This window comes from Henningerozyma blattae, chromosome 8 (genome assembly GCF_000315915.1).
Source record: "Henningerozyma blattae CBS 6284 chromosome 8, complete genome".
NCBI lineage: Eukaryota > Fungi > Ascomycota > Saccharomycetes > Saccharomycetales > Saccharomycetaceae > Henningerozyma > Henningerozyma blattae.
In genome coordinates this window covers 182,625-200,784 of record NC_020192.1, presented here as the reverse complement: position 1 = coordinate 200,784, position 18,160 = coordinate 182,625, and the positions used below count along the sequence as shown (strand labels likewise).

Here is an 18,160-nt window from a genome sequence, read left to right as displayed (position 1 = left end):
GAAATGCTATTTGATCTAACAGCGACCAATCAAGTTTAAGTGCGTCATTTTTCGACCAAGAATAGGAAAATTCATAGACTGTTGATAACATTTTTCTAACCATAAATCAATCTCCTAAAGACTTTCATCAAAATCTTAAAATTCTCTTTTCTCCGCCATGATCTAGTTGTCACCGACCTGAAATAGAAACTCCGCACCGTCTTTGATTACAAATTAATAGTCCATTTAACCCCTCAGTAGAAATGTTATAATCAATATCGAGTATCTATTACACAAGGTGATTGTCAAGTACAAGAAATATCTCAAGATCTAGACAGTTTGACCCCACTTCTACAACATTCTTGAATAAAAGTGACTGAAGTGAGTCAATAGAGTATATTCTGTTGTAATCATACATCATTCGAATTTGTGTGATGACGGTAAATATAATATATATACTCAGTATAGAAACCCCTCGTAATTTAGTCTTGAAAAGCCACAAATCTGATTGCTATAGTTGGCCTAACTGTATTTGGTTTTACGCTGGCCAAGACATGATCATTCCACCCTTGAAATCCCTCGAATCACAGGGTATCGTTCACCATCGCGTGATGTTGTTCAAGAATACCATTTTAGGCTTAAAGAAAACCTATTTTAAAAATAAACTCTTCTTAGAAATCAATTAAAACCTTCCTAATAAAGGCTTTGCTCCGGAGTGGGTTTTTGCTTACATATATCAAAATATATCCTCCATTAAGACATATTTTTAATAAAAAAACTTAGAAAATAATTTGTGATCTGCTCGAGATTCGAACTCACGTAGATTTGGGAATTTCAATTTTACACATTTAAAAGATTTATGCAAATTTTTTTATTTTTCCTTTTTTCTTTTTTTTTTNTTTTTTTTTCAAATGTACGTATTTTTTGGTAACTCGCTCATCTTTACCCATTGTGTAATCTCAATTTCAATTTCTATTTAAAAGAATTTACATATGAAATAAAAAAAAAAAAAAAAAAAAATAATTTACTTTCTTTCATATATATCTCTATGATCAATAAATTTATGAAATTTTTTTTCCATTTTTCCTTGTTGTCTTTGTACATAATACACTATTAGCTCACTGTAGATCAAAAGCCTTACTATGTCTGCTACTGCCGATACTCTAGTCGAAGAAAAGATTCATTGTGCTGGTTTACAATGTGGTAAAGAAACCAATTCATCGTTGAAATGTCCCATCTGTTTGAAACAGAATATCACTTCTATTTTCTGTAACGAATCATGCTACAAGAACAATTACAAGGCTCATAAGGCCTTACATGAAAAAGAAGAAGGCTCTGGTGACGCTTATGATCCATTTCCAAAGTTTAAGTACACTGGGAAAGTTAGAGCTCAATATCCTCTAACTCCCAAGAGATATGTTCCAGAAGAAATTGAAAAGCCAGATTGGGCAGCAAATGGTTTACCAGTATCGGAACAAAGAAACGATAGATTAAATAAGATCCCAGTCTACACTAAAGAAGAAATTAAAAAGATTAGAAAAGCTGCTGTATTGGGTAGAGAAGTATTGGATATCGCTGCTGCTGCTGTCAAGCCAGGTGTTACCACAGATGAAATTGATGAAATTGTCCATAGAGAAACCATCAAGAGAAATGCTTATCCTTCACCTTTAAATTATTATAATTTCCCTAAATCCGTCTGTACTTCTGTTAATGAAATTATTTGTCATGGTATTCCAGATAAGACAGTTTTAAAAGAAGGGGATATTGTTAATATCGATGTTTCTTTATATCACGATGGGTTCCATGCTGATTTAAATGAAACCTATTATGTTGGTGAAAAAATTTCCAAAGAAGCTCTGAATACAGTCGAAACTTCAAGGGAATGTTTAAAGCAAGCTATTAAATATTGTAAACCAGGTAATACATTCCAAGAGTTAGGTGATCACATTGAAAAACATGCTAATGAAAATAAATGTTCTGTCGTAAGAACTTATTGTGGTCATGGTGTGGGGAAATTCTTCCATTGTTCGCCAAATATTCCACATTATGGTAAAAATAGAACTCCAGGTGTTATGAAGCCTGGTATGGTTTTCACAATAGAGCCAATGATTAATGAAGGTACATGGAGAGATGTCACTTGGCCAGATGATTGGACTTCAACAACTCAAGATGGTAAGTTAAGTGCTCAATTCGAACATATGATTTTAATTACTCAAAATGGTTCAGAACTATTAACCGCAAGATATAAGAAATCTCCAGGGGGTCCAAGACAAAGAATTAAATAATAAAGATACATTAATTAAAGATAGAATATAAACATGTATATATCTCATTGTTTTTTTTGTGCTCCATTTCCTTCCTATTGTGATTTCTTCTCATTTTTTTTAACTATTTTTTATGGTCTTATTCTCACTTTTTGATTTGATATCAAATACAAACATTCTTCATTTCATAACTTACATTAATTTACATTATAAGTCTTCGAAATATGTAGCATATACTTGGCTTATTACAAGGCCTCATTAATACGAATTTTATATATTTTAAATCATTTATTTTATTTACAAATTATCTTGTCCTGCATTTTCTGCGCGGTGCAAAGGTTTTAGCATTCCGGGTAACGTCTAAATGTGGCGAAAAAATATTTAGAAGTATTGAAAAAAAAATATTATATGCATATTAATGAATAATAGAAAAAAGCTTATATATGAAAGCATAATTAGTTGACGTTTATTATTTCTATTGTACAGAGATCAAACACAATTGATAATCACAACTTTGGGTCTAAAGATTCATAGCCATAAATTTACTTTTGCAATTTTAATCAAGCCAATTAGATTTAATAATGTCATTACAATTGTTGAATCCTAAAGCAGAATCTTTAAGAAGAGATGCTGCCTTAAAAGTTAATATCACATCCGCAGAAGGTTTGCAATCAGTGTTAGAAACTAACTTAGGTCCAAAGGGTACTTTGAAAATGTTAGTTGACGGTGCAGGTAACATAAAATTGACTAAAGATGGTAAAGTTCTTTTAACTGAAATGCAAATTCAATCTCCAACTGCAGTTATGATTGCTCGTGCTGCTGCAGCTCAAGATGAAATTACAGGTGATGGGACTACCACCGTTGTATGTTTAGTAGGGGAAATGCTAAGACAAGCTTATAGATATATTCAAGAGGGTGTTCATCCAAGAATAATCACTGATGGGTTTGAAATCGCAAGAAGAGAAACTTTGAAATTTTTAGACGAATATAAGATTCAAAAAGAATTAGATCGTGAGTTTTTATTACAAGTAGCTAGATCTTCTCTAGCAACTAAAGTAAACCCAGAAATTACTGAAGTTTTAACTCCGATAGTGACTGATGCAGTCTTAAGTGTTCAAAATAAAGATACAAAGAATTTAGATCTATATATGGTAGAAATTATGCAAATGCAACATCTATCTCCAAAGGATACAGTATTTGTAAAAGGTTTAGTATTAGATCATGGTGGCAGACACCCTGATATGCCATCAAGAGTAGAAAATGCGCATGTATTGATTTTAAATGTTTCTTTAGAATATGAAAAAACTGAAGTCAATTCTGGTTTCTTCTATAGTACAGCTGATCAAAGAGATAAATTAGCTGCTAGTGAAAGAAAATTTGTCGATGAAAAACTAAAGAAAATCATTGATTTAAAAAATGAAGTATGTGGCTTAGATTCAAATCAAGGGTTTGTTATTATTAATCAAAAGGGTATCGACCCAATGTCACTAGATATTTTGGCAAAGCATAATATTTTAGCCTTAAGAAGAGCTAAGAGACGTAATATGGAAAGATTACAGCTGGTTACCGGTGGTGAAGCTCAAAATTCTGTAGATGATTTATCTCCCTCCATTTTAGGTTTCGCTGGCTTAGTTTATCAAGAAAATATTGGTGAAGAAAAATTCACTTATGTCACGGAACCAAAAGATCCAAAATCATGTACAATTTTGATTAAAGGCTCTACCCATCATGCATTAGCTCAAACTAAGGATGCTGTTAGAGATGGTTTAAGAGCAGTAGCTAATGTTTTAAAAGATCAATATGTTATTCCAGGTGCAGGTGCCTTCTTTATTGCTGCATCTGAACATTTAAAGAAAGCAAATATGGTTAAATTAGGAGCCAAGGGTAAAACTAAAACAGGTATTGACGCGTTTGCCGAAGCTTTACTAGTTATTCCAAAGACCTTGGTAAAAAACTCTGGTTATGATGCATTGGATGTTCTGGCTTTATGTCAAGATGAATTACTTGATGCTGAAGATTCAGAAGAGCGTAGATTCGTTGGTGTAGATTTAAAGATGGGTGATTCTTGTGATCCAACAATTGAAGGTATCTGGGATTCTTATAGAGTGATTAGAAATGCAATTAGTGGTGCTAATGGTATCGCTAGTAATTTATTATTATGCGATGAATTACTAAGGGCCGGTAGATCCACTTTAAAAGAAGGTCCGCCACAATAGACTAACATACCACAATAATAATATTTCTATAGGTCATGCATACATACGTTCTATGGATAAACATTAATTCAAAAAAATAAAAATAATTGTTGTATAAAATAGGCATAATTGTAATTTAAATAAAATCTTTCAGACTATACTGTCGTTTAAAGAAATTCCAAGAGACTTTAAATAGCCTTATGCTAAATGGTGCCATGCAATAATTTGTTATGATGCAGAGAAAGGAATAAACTATACTATTATACTATTATATATATTACAATATTTGAATTAAAAAATATATATATAGGCCATTATTTCAACTATTTCAAGTAACTACTTGAGTCCTCTAAGATTTTCGTAGATCTCTTAACGTCTAGGAATAATAATTTGGCTTCTTCTATGTCACTAATTGTAATATCACTGCGGCCAGTGGCATGTGCCAAAATACCAGCAGGTGACATCAACTGTAAAACATAACGCAAAGATGTTTCACTGCCCAAGTCAGCAAGGCGGTCTAGTGCGATTTCTTCTAATGATAGATTTTCAACTTTTGACCTACGCTCAATAATAGTACGAATTTCATCTCTTGTGTATGGAAGTGTACGTACAATTAATAATCTGTCAATTAAATCTGGAGGAATACCATGTGGAGAAATAACATCCTCAGTACCACGAACGGTTGTCATACCCCTATTGGATGCTAAAACTACAACTGGGGCAATGTTTGATTCTAAAGCTTTGTTTAAGTATGTAAAAATTTCAATATCCAACATATTAACCTCATCAATGAAAAGAACACCAGGAACTAATTCAGCAACACCTTGGTCGATATATTTAGCAACAACTTTGTTAACTTCTTGTCTTAGTTTTTCAGTAATTTCAGTTTTCTTTGGTTTTAGTAACTGTCCCATCATGGAGATGACATCTTGGCCACCTTGAGGTTTGGCATTAGCAATATCTAAATCATGTAATGTGACATCTTGTACGATTTCTTTTTTCTTGTGAACTTCACCCTTTGGTAATGGAACATATTCTTCAGTTTCTAAGTCGAATTCAGTAGCAAATGCATCAGATCTACCAACTCTCTTAACTGCACCGGTGTTGGATTCAATATATATGACATCTCCAACACTGACTTTTTCACGTTGAATACTTTCATATATAGTAGGATCTAATCTTAAAGTTTTTGTACCTTTTGCTGATTTTAGACCTACAATTACATGAGAGATAGTTTTACCATAGCCACCTAATGGGTTTTCTGCATCTTCTGGAGTTAATTCTGTAACTTCACCCTCATATACTTCTTTAGTCTCCTTAATTCTTAGACCGATTGCTCTTCTGAAATTTTCCATTAGAGTTTCAGTCTTTTTTACTTCAACAGAATATAGTTCACTACCTACCAATGGGCAGAAAGGGACCTTGGGGCCTAATTCTTGAGAGATTGCTAGAGCTAAAGCTGTTTTACCAGTAGATGGGCCACCAGCGAGCAGAATAGCTCTGCCAGACATTTTCTTCGATTTAATAAGATCCACAATAACACCACAAGCTTCACGAGCTTCAACTTGGCCTACAAAACCGCCTTCTACCTTTTTAGCTACACCATATTCGTCTAATCCTAAACCTTTAATATGTGTATGAGCAGCTGTTCTACTAGCACCGTTAGTGGTATTACTATTTTTCTCATCAATCTGTGTTATTTCAACCATAATTTGACAAGGTTCTAAAGATAATTGATAATTAGGATGCTAATTGATCTAATATTAATGAGTATTTTGTTGAATTATTAACTCATCATTTTTATAATATAAGTTGTGTTATTTTTTAAAGAAATTTTCGGATGTCAGGATCTGAAAATTTGTCAGTAATTAAAAAAAAATGAATAAAATGGAAAGTGGATAATAATGAACAAGTATTATTTAAAAGCTATAGCAAAAAAATAATTGCCTAGCTTTGTTAAACATATGACGAGTATATATATATAAATAAATAAATATAAATAAATATAAATATATATAAAATGCAATTTATAAAGTCTTTGGATCGTTATTAGGCTAACAGAGCAGTTGAAGGAGGAATGTCAGGAACAAAACCCAAGTTGAATTTTTCGCTCTTAAAAATATCTATTATCTCTCGTGGAATATCGTTGGAATCAGTTTGTTCATCTATTTTGGGTGGAACACCTTGATAAAATGTGGATGCGCCTACATTAGCTAATGACATATTTCCGAAGCCCAATGCATTCCCAACAGTTGATTGTTGTTCAACTTGTTTGGAACCAAATGTCGCAGCACCAAAATTTGTCATTGTTGGTTCTGCGGCAGTGAATGGACTAGGTTGAACACCTCCAAATGATGATGATACATTGTTAGATTGAGAAGCTGATGCGACATTCTGTGAACCGAAAGATGATCCCGAATTATTGATTTGATTAGAGCCAAACGCAGAAATTTGATTATTTGATTGTGTATTACTAAATGGGCTTGTACTAGCACCAAAGGCAGATTTTGTTGTATTAGCAAGCGTATTACTGAAAGGAGAATCACTTGATGTAGTTTGGGAGTTAGTGGATAGATTATTAAAATTGTTGTTTGTAACTGATGAGCTTCCAAAAGCTGAAGTAGTTTGTTTATTTAAAGTGTCAAATGGTGAAGCTGCCGATTGGTTAGAAGAAGTACCAAATGCTGATGTAGTGGCATTGTTGGAAGTTCCAAAAGGAGAAGGATTATCACCAAAATTATTCTTCCCCGTAGAGAGATTACTTCCAAATGCACTACCTGTGGTATTATTTGTTAAGGAATTATTTGTAAAGCTATTAGAATTAGAGTTATTATTATTTTGTATATTATTAAAAGGAGAGCTAAAAGCTGATTGGTTACCGGATGATCCAAACTGTGGTTTCCCAAATGCAGAAATGCTATTATTATTGTTATTGTTATTAGAATTTCCGAACATCGAATTATTATTACCATTAGAACTTCCAAACGTAGAATTTATTTTTCCAAATCCATTTGAGCTGTTCGTGCTGCCAAATGTAGATTGAGTATTATTGCTATTTGTTTGTTGTGAGGCTCCAAATGTGGCTGTTGCATTAGAGGACCCAAAAGCAGAGGCAGTATTAGAGGATCCAAAGGTGGACGTAGCATTAGCAGATCCAAAGGCAGATTGATTGCCGGAATTCCCAAAATTTGGTTTCCCAAATGCTGATTGTGTATTGTTATTTGATCCTCCCGAAGTTTGCACAGAGGAGAAGGGGCTCACGCCAGTTCCTGAACCAAATCCTTGGTTGCCAAAACTTCCATTTGCTGCAAATGTTGATGAACTGTTAATTCCTTTATTGTTGAAGGTATTTGAATTATTTGTACTGCCAAATGCAGTTGAATTTGAGGTATTGCTCATACCAAATGAATTTGGTCCTGCAGAAAATGCGGATTTTCCAAAAGCATTAGTTGCATTTATACCTTGATTATTTGAAGTATTGGAGGTGAATGGATTTACCATAGAATTTCCTGAACTAAAATTTGGCTTACCAAATGCGCTTGTACCTGTAGAAGAAGGATTGCTTGTGAATGGGTTAGCATTATTTTGGCCAGATGAGAAGGCAGTGCCAAATGGTTTACTACTTGAGGAACCTACCCCAAACCCTGTCTGTCCAAACATTTTATACAGTGATATGAAGGTATATTAAATATTTTGGTATGATAATTATTTGGTTCAAAGTTTGTTTGTTGGAATAATCTAGTTTATTTTTCCAAAGCTTTAAAAATAGGCATTCGCAACTATGGCGGAAGCGCTCTTTAAATCATTGTAAAATTAAAATTTAGAAGAAATATTTTATTGAAATTATTAAAATGATAACAAAAAATAATAGTAATTCTTGTGTAATGATTATTATGCAACAATCTTTTTAATGTATCCATCATAAAATTTAAAATATTTCTATTATTTAAAGGATATATTTTAGTCAACTATTTAGATGCTCTGTATTCAATGTGCGAAGCCAGCTGATTCACTTTACGTGGAATATTCACATGGGCATATTAAGCTAACCGATTGTGCCTTCTGCCAGCAGACAGTTGACAAGTATGTAGAATTTGATGGTGTTCTTATATTTATTGATTTACTACTGTTAAAACCAGAGTGTTATCGTCATTTGGTATACAACTCATTTGGTATAAATGATAATCGAATAAAGAAAGATTGGTTAGGAAATATCTTTCACTGGGATTACCTAACAAGACTGTGGGCTCTATTAGTTGCTTTCGAAATATATTTAGCGTGGGCTGCCATAGAGCAGGAGCAATCACAAACTTACATACAGTTGCCAATGACCGCTGCACAATATATATTGCATAACTTAGGCCCAGTTCAACAGTATTTGTTCTTTGCCTTTCAATGTACTTTAGATGTGTTACTATTAGAATTCTTAACATATTGGTTGATAAACATATTTGTAAACCAGGTGTCATTTCAAATTATATCACGCACCATATTATTAGCACATGGAGCACGTTTATTTCCGGTTTTGATGTTAATCTGGCCTTATGATTCTTCACTATCAGTCTCTGCCGTTCAATGGGCTGCTGGGTTATATGTTGTGGAAGCAATCCGTATTGTTACAAATAATTCACCTTTGAAAATTGGCCTGATCTGCGCTGTAGTTACAATAGTTAAATGGGTAATTGTTAGATATACCATGGCATTGTTTGTCACTAACTTCAATTGGTATCAATCCGTTACATTTTTAGTGAACGAATATCGTTGTCTATATATAGTTTTGTTATATCATTTAACATAGTCTTGTTTGCTGCTCTAATGAAATATGAAGATCTTATTCTCGTGAAGGAGCAAAAAAAAGTTAATAGGTATTGGAAATTCTTGTTTCTCTGGGTAAGTTCTCTAGATACGTTATACAGCCAATTATTCCTGGGTTAGACTGTATAATTATTAATCAAACTAAAACCACAGATAATTTATTCCAAATAAAAATTCTTTGTTATATATATAAATGTTTCTATAGATGAAAATTTATGCACGCCAGTATTGGGCTAAGTTATGTAGATGATCAATAACAATTGGCATTAAAGCATTAACACTGTCATTAATTAACTGTTGGAAGTGTATGGTTGCTTCTTCTTCAGACATGTCTAAGTTAAATCTTTCTTTCACCTTACTTACAGATCCATCAGGGTCAATACGGATATCAGGTATGTTAGAGGTTTTCATTAATTCAAACAAATTTAATATCAAGCCTGCGTTTCGTCTTAATATAGAATATGCAACAAAGCAATAACTACGAAATTTATTATAATTACTAGATTCAGCACCACCAAATGCGTCAATAATTTGAGGAGGTAATTTCATTAATGGTGGAAATGGCTTAGGATCTTGTCCTAAAATATATCCAAAATCTGCATGGAAAAAATGACCATCTCTTGTTATTAATAGATTATCTAGATGTCTATCACCAACACCCAATATATAAGTGATAACACAATAACCTGCACAAGATTTAACAAAGTTATCCATAATCCAATCTTCAACACCTAGTTCTTCGTTTAAATCTGGATGAAATTCACGGAAGTAGGGTAAAATGCCGTGATATTTGCTTAATATCACTGTCATTGTATCATTTGGTATGAATTGGATTGCTCCCTCCTTTGGACCTGTTGCTAATATACTATATGGTAATAACTTTAAATCTACATTTTCATTTTTCAATAGTTCGTTCATTAGTGTAATAATTTGAACAATTAGTTGATCTTGTCTTAAATCATCCCCAACTTTGTACATTAACGTATAAGAAGTATCATTAGTTGTTTTAAATGATATCTTTAATGGTGATAAAGAACTTTTGAATACCGAACAATTCTCAATATCTACATCGATAATATGAATATCAGGGTTCAATGGAAGGATAATTTCGTGTGACATCGTATCATTTTTTAATCTACTGGTTAATAGGTGCCTCAATAGCTCCCGCTTCTTTATTGTAGTATCTTTCAGTCTTTTAACTTCTTCACAAATATCTCTAAGAACATTATCAAACGTTACTTGTCTCTTCAGAACTTGCAAACGATCCCTAGGTAGTCTGCTACAATAAGAATCTATAATTTTATTTAAAAACGGATTATCGACAGCTTCTGATCGAAGGTACCAATAAAAGAAGTTTCCTAGCCGAAAGTTCTTAATAGCACGTCGTATGAGAAATTCTGCCAAAGGTGATATAATTATAGCTCTGTTATGTTCTGTTACTGTTCGACTTATATTCTCCTGTATCAATTCATCATCATCATCATCATCAGCCATAGCTCCAATATTAGAGTTGACCATCATAAACTCGCTATTTGATCTGTCCGAAAATGTAGAAGCGCCTTCAAAGCAAACTGCTTGTACTAATTGAAGTAAGTATAGTTCTAGTTCTTTATCAGATGCCTTTTTTAATCTGTTAACTGCATAAGCCCTGACGGTTATATTTCTATATACGGAACCTAGCAATTCAATTGCATCTCCTATATCAATTTCTGCCCATATATCCATTAGTTCTAATACTTCAATTCTTTCAGGTTCTTCAGTTAAATTGGTACTTTGTAACAATTTGGTTAAAGCTTTCTTATTGTTTATTAAGTAATAACGGTATTTCCAGATAGAACCTTTTTCATGTGCAGTCAATCTTGTTCCAGGTGGATAGTTGATAATCCTATTTAAATAATTCCTCTTCTTAGTATCAGGTTTAACTTCTTTGTCTAGATTACTTCTTTTAGAAGCTCTTTCTAGTCTTCTATATTTTTCTTCAATTGGATCTACGTTAAATTGGTCAGGATCGTAAAACTTTTGGGTAGAATTTAGCCTTGTCTTCCTGTCAGGATTTTCAGAATCATTTGAAATGTTAGAAATGTTTTTATTCGTAAACGTTGTATTTTTTAGTTCAGTATCAAGTTTATTTTGAGCTTTTGTCTTTTCCATCCCATCATTTAATAACTCATAATTCTGTAAAGTAGGAATTTTATCCTGTACATTTAAATTTAAACTATCAGTATATACCACTGGTATTTCAAAAATTGGAAATTCGATATTTAATACGAATGTATTAATTGGCCAATTCCTTTTTTCTCTTTGTTTTTCAATTTTTTTCAAAGAGATTTTATCAAGCCAGTCAATCTTCAATAATTCATTCTGATAGTATTTGTTTAATAACTCTAATTGAACGTCGTCTAATTGGTGGACAACTGATTTTTCTAATAAATTAATTGGGTTATCATTATATTGAAATTTGATAGATTCGAACCCTCTTTTCAAAGAATAGTCGACAGAATTAAAAATTTCGGTTTCCAATTGACTGAAGATAACTTTCTTATTGCCATCAAATTCCCATAATACAATTCTTAGCATGCTATTATTATCCAACTGTTTAATTTTTAATGGTAATTTAATCCATTGGTTCCATTTTCTAGTATTATTTCTAAATGATTTAAACGGGGAATATACTGGTAATGTTAAATTCCTATTACTTAATTTGTTAAAAATTTGAACTGAGACTAATAAGTCACTATTGGGATAAACGTTGGAGGATTTTAATGTTAAATCAGGATTAAGAATTCTTTGAGAGGCTTTTAATAAAGGTTTTTGGCCTTCTAATGAAACAATCTTTAAACGAAACGGAACATCTAAATCCTGAGACACACAAAATGTAACACTATTTGATACCATTTTTTTATTTAAATATTTTAGGGGTAGATGTTTGCTTGCTTTCCCAAAAACTTATCTATAGCACAGCCGCGCAGGTCAAAGGAGATTTATTCTTAATGATTTGATTTCGATAAATATTATCGTTATCTTCAAACATAAAGTCAAAAATCTATTTCGCGATTAGAATAATTTATTAAAATAAGTAGGGATATTTACAAAATATAGTTGTACTATTAACAATTATTAATTATTATTATTTAAATGTATATAGATATGTATATAATAAATAATTTGAACATCGGAATTCTTTTAACGTCAAAATTATAGGAATAAAAATGGAAACGAATGCACCCGTACATCACATATATAAAAAAAAGAAATCAAAGAGTGAATTATATTATTAATCTTCAACTAATGGCATTGGAATAGTGCCTTCAGCATTAGTTATGATTTATACAATTGATTAGTGAATTGTAAAGCTTTTTTATTTCAGCAATGGAACAATTATGAATATAAGTGAAATGTAAGGCTATAAATGAAAACCCAGTAAATAGAAGTAACACATAAAGAAAGATAGTTTGAAAAATTTCAAGTTTTTCATTGAAAACAAACTTGTAAAATTGTATCAAGCTCCATCCTGTAAAAACTGAGTTTATAAGACTCCAAAAATACAGGCATAAGAATGCTAGTTGGATATATATCCCTTTCAAATATTTTGAGCCATCTAATATCAAACTATCAAAACCATTCGAATAATTCACATCTTGTTGGTAGGTTTCGTCTTCCTCTCTCTCTTCTTCTTCCAGTTCTTTGTCATCAGGATGGAATACTCTATAAAAGCTTATAAATGAACAAATGATCGTAGAGAGAAGCATTAAGAAGAAGACTATCATAGGTAATGGAAATAAACCGGAAATTTCATATCCATCATAATGAAACATTAATGCTAGAAATAAAATATAAAGTACTACATATAGTGTCAGTAAATTGAATAGCACCAAAATATGGAACCAACTTTCTTGTATTATCTCGAAGATAAAATTGGTCTCCTCAATTGTGGTTTCATAACCAAAATAACATATCCTCGTAAGTCTCCAGGGACACACTACTTTGCTTACTTCGTACAGAATTTCATAGAAATGATTATTCTCCTCTGGAGAGCGTCTTACATCAGCATCACGGTCAGAGTGTGATAGTTCCAACTCCAAGTCTGGGTACATAATTGGATCCCACAGATGATATAGTATTATAAATACCTGTATTTGTGAATTTTAATTTTTATATATAGTAATTGAATCAAGTATGAATTATATTTCTCTCTATTCCACTATTTCAACATTTGTGTCATATGTCCCAAAATAGCATTTCGTACCACATGACCTGATATTCCTAATATGGTTAATTTGCATTTTCGTTCTCTTTTTTCGATTTTACAAATTGGCGCCGTTGAAAAGAAAATTGGAAAATGCAAAAACTCACCATTAGGGATTTATTAAATAACGATTAAATGGTAATTAATCTTTACAAGAGTGAGCAAAACCTTAAATTTAACACGCACTAGAAGTGACAGTTGTTAGAAAATACGTAAAGACAGATTGGATAATCCTGTGACTTATACGCTTGACCGACTGATTATTTCCTAGTGAACTATTCCGAAAGACACTATTTGTCTCTAACCTTCTCTACTGACAGTTAAATTTTATATTTTTTGCAATAAAATAATAAAGAATTAAAAAAAAAAACATTACCAAAAATCAATACATAAATATACTTAATATCTTTGTTATTTTTTTGAGTAATTTTTCTGTATATATAAAAGTATAAATTAAATATAAGCCAGATTTACCACCTTCCAAATAAATTACTGGTGAACAATCAAAAATACTCAAACAAAATAAATTATTGTTCTTATTAGTCCAAAGACATTAACCAAAAACAAAGTCTCGATAATGTCATCAGCGCCGATTCCCAAGCAGATAAATATATCACATGCCTTGCAATCCACAAAGATACAGCAGATCCGTCAGGATATTAAAGACTGGCAGCAAATGAAAGATTTAACACCAGAACAAAATCTAGAGATTGAAAATTACATTAATTCTTTAGAAAATGCATTTATGCTTTTCACAAAGGATAATGAACATGTAGAAAAGAGAATGGAAGGCGTTACAGTTGCTGATGTTCAGTTATATACAGGTTTGAAGAAAATGTATATTGATTATTTAAATGAATTGATCGATATTAAGAGATTGAAAAATAGCCAAGATATTGTAAACTCGGCAAATAATAATGATCCAGTTCAATTTATAATACAAGAACTGCCTTATTTGGAGCCACTTGACAGGAAAAAATTCATAGAAAACTTACTTTCTAATAACAATGGTGGATTAAGCTTGATAAAGAAAGACCAACAGATTATTGATGGTATTAAAAATCTCTGTCTACTAGATTCAACTTTAATTGACAACTTGGAAACTTATTTAAACTTCTTAAATGCTATTGGTTTTACTGCTACTGAAGTGAGAAGTATTTTGCCACCAGAATTATTTGATACAATTGATAGAACAAAACAATTTCTAATGCAGAATCAAATGCAAAGTCAAATGAATGAAATAGATATTAATAATAATAATAGTAATAATAATGCCAATATTGAGCCATTATTTTCCAACAATACTACTATATCATCAATTCCAAGGCGTACGGTGAAGAAATCAAAAATGCCAATAATTAATGATAAACCTTTAAAATTTGTAAATCCCACAGGACAAAGCATTGCTCAACAGCCATCTTTTGAGCAACAAATACAAACTAAGCAAGCACCAAAACATCATATTCAAATGCAACAAATACAGATGCAAACGCAACCAATTAAGCAGATGCAACAGCCACAACAAATACAGCAGATGCCACAGATGCAGCAGTTTCAACAAATACAATATTTACCCATGGAAGTGACTGATACAAATCAACAGTTATCGCCTGATGTACCACAACAAATGTTACTAATAAAAGACCAGCAACCACTACAGTCATCTACTGAAATTGAACCAAGTATACCTAAAACGGATGAAATTAAAACTAATCAAGTTATCGAACCTTTAGAAAGCCCAGTAGAAAAACCAGTAGAAAGATCAATCGTCGAAGAAGAACCAAAGAAGAAAATATCATTCTCCAAATATTTGAAGAAAGGCGATGTTGTTTCTTCTACAAATGGTAAAAGATCTTTGGGGACAGAAAATATAATAAATACAACTGACTCCAAGGTAACAAAAAAATTGAAACCATCTACTGTTTCTTTACCTTCATCAAACTCAAATTCAAATGATAGTCAGAGTAACGATTCTACGAATAATAGTTTACCGTCAATATTGAAAGGCTCTGATTCATACACATTTTCTGAAATGAAGAAAAAGAAAAAGAGAAATATTAAATTCGTTGAAGATTCAAATTTGGTGACTGTATTTGGTGATGATTTGCCAAATAAAGGTTTAACTTTATCTCCATCAAGTTTGAAAAAATTGTTGAAGCCTTTTAAGCAAGGTGAACCAAGAGAAATATTTGTTTCTAAGACATTCACAGATAATGTTAAAGAATTAAATATAAATACTTTAAGTAAGAATGAAACTTTTAAATCTATTAATTCTGATATTTCTGAATTAAAATATGGTCCAGTTAAGTGTGAAACAAGAGTACCATTGAAATTCAGATTTAATTTTGGGAACTTCAATCCATTTTTAGATAAACCGGCAAAAGAGCCAGTCAATAATCAGTTTGAGGATGATGATTCTAGTAATAATTCAAATTTAAACAATAATAACTCCAATAATGGTTACAATGGTAATCATAGTAATAAGAGACAGCATCAACCTTTAATTGCAAAAGCGTTTGGTAGAAATCGTTTATTGTTAAGAAAAGACAGGGGCGGTTTACCATATAAACGTGTACCAGATGTTGTTCCAAATAACTACCCACCACGGCCAAAATGAAAATATATGGTATAATAAACATGTGACTGTATTCAATTTTATTGTCAAATAAATTTGCTGAAGCATTTGAATTTTATTACTACAATCATTTGCGCTCTTTTTCACTTTATTCTTCACACAATAGAACTGTCCATCATTTTTAATCTATTTACTGCATTTTTTTTTATTCCCTTCTTCTTTTATCTGTCTGCATTTCAATCAGCAATGTTAATACATCTTAAATTGTTGATTTATATTTCCTACTCTATTATTAATTTTGGGAAATATAATTGTAACCTACATACATATTTTAATATTTGTTATAATTTTTTTAGCTTTTTTTTAATTGTAATTTCTTACCTATTACTGAATACATATATATATTATGGAGCCACAATATTACTTAGTGAGCAAATAGTTTGAATTTGTAAACTTTATAATATTTTACATACTTTCTAAATGATGATCTATAATTTTTAAAGTTCCTTTAATTAGGGATATGACATTTTGTCGACAGAACGTATTTTCTTCTATAATTGGTGTCCTCAACAAATAATCCAAGTTATTTGTATATTTCGTTTTATAATTCGTTAGAATAGATTTTAATAGTAAATTTATTTTTGGAAGAAAAAATTCTTCAGAAATTAGCCCCTGCATAAGTTTTTCAACTCTTCTAACATCCTTAGTCACTAATAACGATAATGCAATCAAAGTTCTATAACTAATAGAATCATAGTTAATGGTATATTCACCCCAATAGTCATTCTCTTTCAAGAATTTAATCATTTTTGAATTATTTTCAAGCAAACTTTCAACAGAATTAGAGATATTAACAAAGTTCCAGTCTAAATTTTTATCATCACTGATAACAAATCCGTATTCGTTCAAAAGGAAATCGTTTGAATGTGCTCCATAATTCAGAAATATCTCTTCTTTTAACATTTTATATCCCATAGAACCGCACCTGATTTGAAATTCACCAATGCCACAACTTTTAACTTTCTTCAATTTATTTAGCGATGGTATACAATGTCCATCAGCTTTGGAGGTATGATTTAAGAAATCTACATATGGTACCAGAGTAAAATTATTCTTGACGTCATCACTTTTCAATGGGACCTCTGCATATAAGCATCTAGAATTAATAATTGTATAGATGTGTAAAAATTGGTAATATAAATCACTAATAGTAGGTAACACACAATTTAAACCATTATTTATTTGTTGAGAGTTCATATGATCAATCCAACTAGATAACACTGGTTGTATGACTTTCCAATCAATCTGGATTAAATTGCTAATGCGCTTATAGTTTATAGAAGTCTCAAATGGTAAATATTCTAGAAGGTACTTATAGTAAGAATCTGGATCACAGTCCCAAATTGCTGGAAATGAAGATAGTTCTAGTTTTGTAGGCCAAACATCAAAGAAAGGTTGCCAAAATGATTGGATTGGTTTTATGTCTGATTCATACTCATCACTTGAATTATTTTGACTCCAATACGGAAGTAATATCCACTCTGAAAGAATATATAGGGATAGTAATTGAAAAGATGACAAGCTTACTAAAAATTCTTGAGATAGCTGAGAATAGTAGAAAAATCTGGGATCATTTCTATTCAGATCTTTTAAGTAATTTTTGTCATTCTCTGTTGAGCGTGGAATTGTGATTCCTAGTAAATTTATATCGGTATTATATTTAGAAATGTGATACAACACCGTATGAAAATTCAACTGGTGTGTACTTGGTACTGAAATAATAACTTCATTTCTATGAAGTTTGTCGTTTGTTAAAATTACACCTCTACCTGTATGAGGTGTTTCATGGATACCAATTTTTGAACTGATATTAAATGAGGGTGATTCATTTAACCAGGTTAATAACTTTCCAATTTTGGTCTCCATATACCACAGAAATAGTGTATGGATTTTAGTTCATACAACTTCAAGTGTTTATACTCAATGGTAATACAATAAAATATCTTGTAGATAATTTTTCATTAGTAAATCTGTATATCAGGGTTACCGAGTTAAGGTTTGGGTTTTGTGCAATATAACCCTTTGT

The 18,160-nt window shown here is 31.4% G+C and overlaps 9 protein-coding genes across 9 annotated transcripts; 4 read left to right on the top strand and 5 right to left on the bottom strand.

Annotated features, from left to right (window-relative positions):
• Positions 1-1,121: 1,121 nt before the first annotated feature.
• Positions 1,122-2,264, top strand: MAP1 (methionine aminopeptidase MAP1; the record flags this gene model as incomplete). The annotated part of the gene is made up of 1 exon (XM_004181850.1): positions 1,122-2,264. The coding sequence occupies one exon, from the start codon at positions 1,122-1,124 to the stop codon at positions 2,262-2,264; it is 1,143 nt and encodes a 380-aa protein (XP_004181898.1).
• A 560-nt stretch (positions 2,265-2,824) lies between these two features.
• CCT6 (chaperonin-containing T-complex subunit CCT6) lies at positions 2,825-4,459 on the top strand (the record flags this gene model as incomplete). The annotated part of the gene is made up of 1 exon (XM_004181849.1): positions 2,825-4,459. The coding sequence occupies one exon, from the start codon at positions 2,825-2,827 to the stop codon at positions 4,457-4,459; it is 1,635 nt and encodes a 544-aa protein (XP_004181897.1).
• Positions 4,460-4,761: 302 nt separating this feature from the next.
• On the bottom strand, positions 4,762-6,147 carry RVB1 (RuvB family ATP-dependent DNA helicase pontin; the record flags this gene model as incomplete). Its single annotated transcript, XM_004181848.1, has 1 exon — positions 4,762-6,147. One exon carries the CDS (start codon positions 6,145-6,147, stop codon positions 4,762-4,764), a length of 1,386 nt encoding a protein of 461 aa, XP_004181896.1.
• Positions 6,148-6,487: 340 nt separating this feature from the next.
• On the bottom strand, positions 6,488-8,098 carry NUP42 (FG-nucleoporin NUP42; the record flags this gene model as incomplete). The annotated part of the gene is made up of 1 exon (XM_004181847.1): positions 6,488-8,098. The coding sequence occupies one exon, from the start codon at positions 8,096-8,098 to the stop codon at positions 6,488-6,490; it is 1,611 nt and encodes a 536-aa protein (XP_004181895.1).
• A 316-nt stretch (positions 8,099-8,414) lies between these two features.
• ARV1 (sterol homeostasis protein ARV1) lies at positions 8,415-9,236 on the top strand (the record flags this gene model as incomplete). The annotated part of the gene is made up of 1 exon (XM_004181846.1): positions 8,415-9,236. The coding sequence occupies one exon, from the start codon at positions 8,415-8,417 to the stop codon at positions 9,234-9,236; it is 822 nt and encodes a 273-aa protein (XP_004181894.1).
• A 230-nt stretch (positions 9,237-9,466) lies between these two features.
• Positions 9,467-12,148, bottom strand: VPS34 (phosphatidylinositol 3-kinase VPS34; the record flags this gene model as incomplete). The annotated part of the gene is made up of 1 exon (XM_004181845.1): positions 9,467-12,148. One exon carries the CDS (start codon positions 12,146-12,148, stop codon positions 9,467-9,469), a length of 2,682 nt encoding a protein of 893 aa, XP_004181893.1.
• Positions 12,149-12,567: 419 nt separating this feature from the next.
• On the bottom strand, positions 12,568-13,347 carry TBLA0H00840 (uncharacterized protein; the record flags this gene model as incomplete). Its single annotated transcript, XM_004181844.1, has 1 exon — positions 12,568-13,347. The coding sequence occupies one exon, from the start codon at positions 13,345-13,347 to the stop codon at positions 12,568-12,570; it is 780 nt and encodes a 259-aa protein (XP_004181892.1).
• A 729-nt stretch (positions 13,348-14,076) lies between these two features.
• On the top strand, positions 14,077-16,116 carry REF2 (RNA-processing protein REF2; the record flags this gene model as incomplete). The annotated part of the gene is made up of 1 exon (XM_004181843.1): positions 14,077-16,116. One exon carries the CDS (start codon positions 14,077-14,079, stop codon positions 16,114-16,116), a length of 2,040 nt encoding a protein of 679 aa, XP_004181891.1.
• Positions 16,117-16,539: 423 nt separating this feature from the next.
• RKM2 (protein-lysine N-methyltransferase) lies at positions 16,540-18,000 on the bottom strand (the record flags this gene model as incomplete). The annotated part of the gene is made up of 1 exon (XM_004181842.1): positions 16,540-18,000. One exon carries the CDS (start codon positions 17,998-18,000, stop codon positions 16,540-16,542), a length of 1,461 nt encoding a protein of 486 aa, XP_004181890.1.
• Between the last annotated feature and the right edge of the window lie 160 nt (positions 18,001-18,160).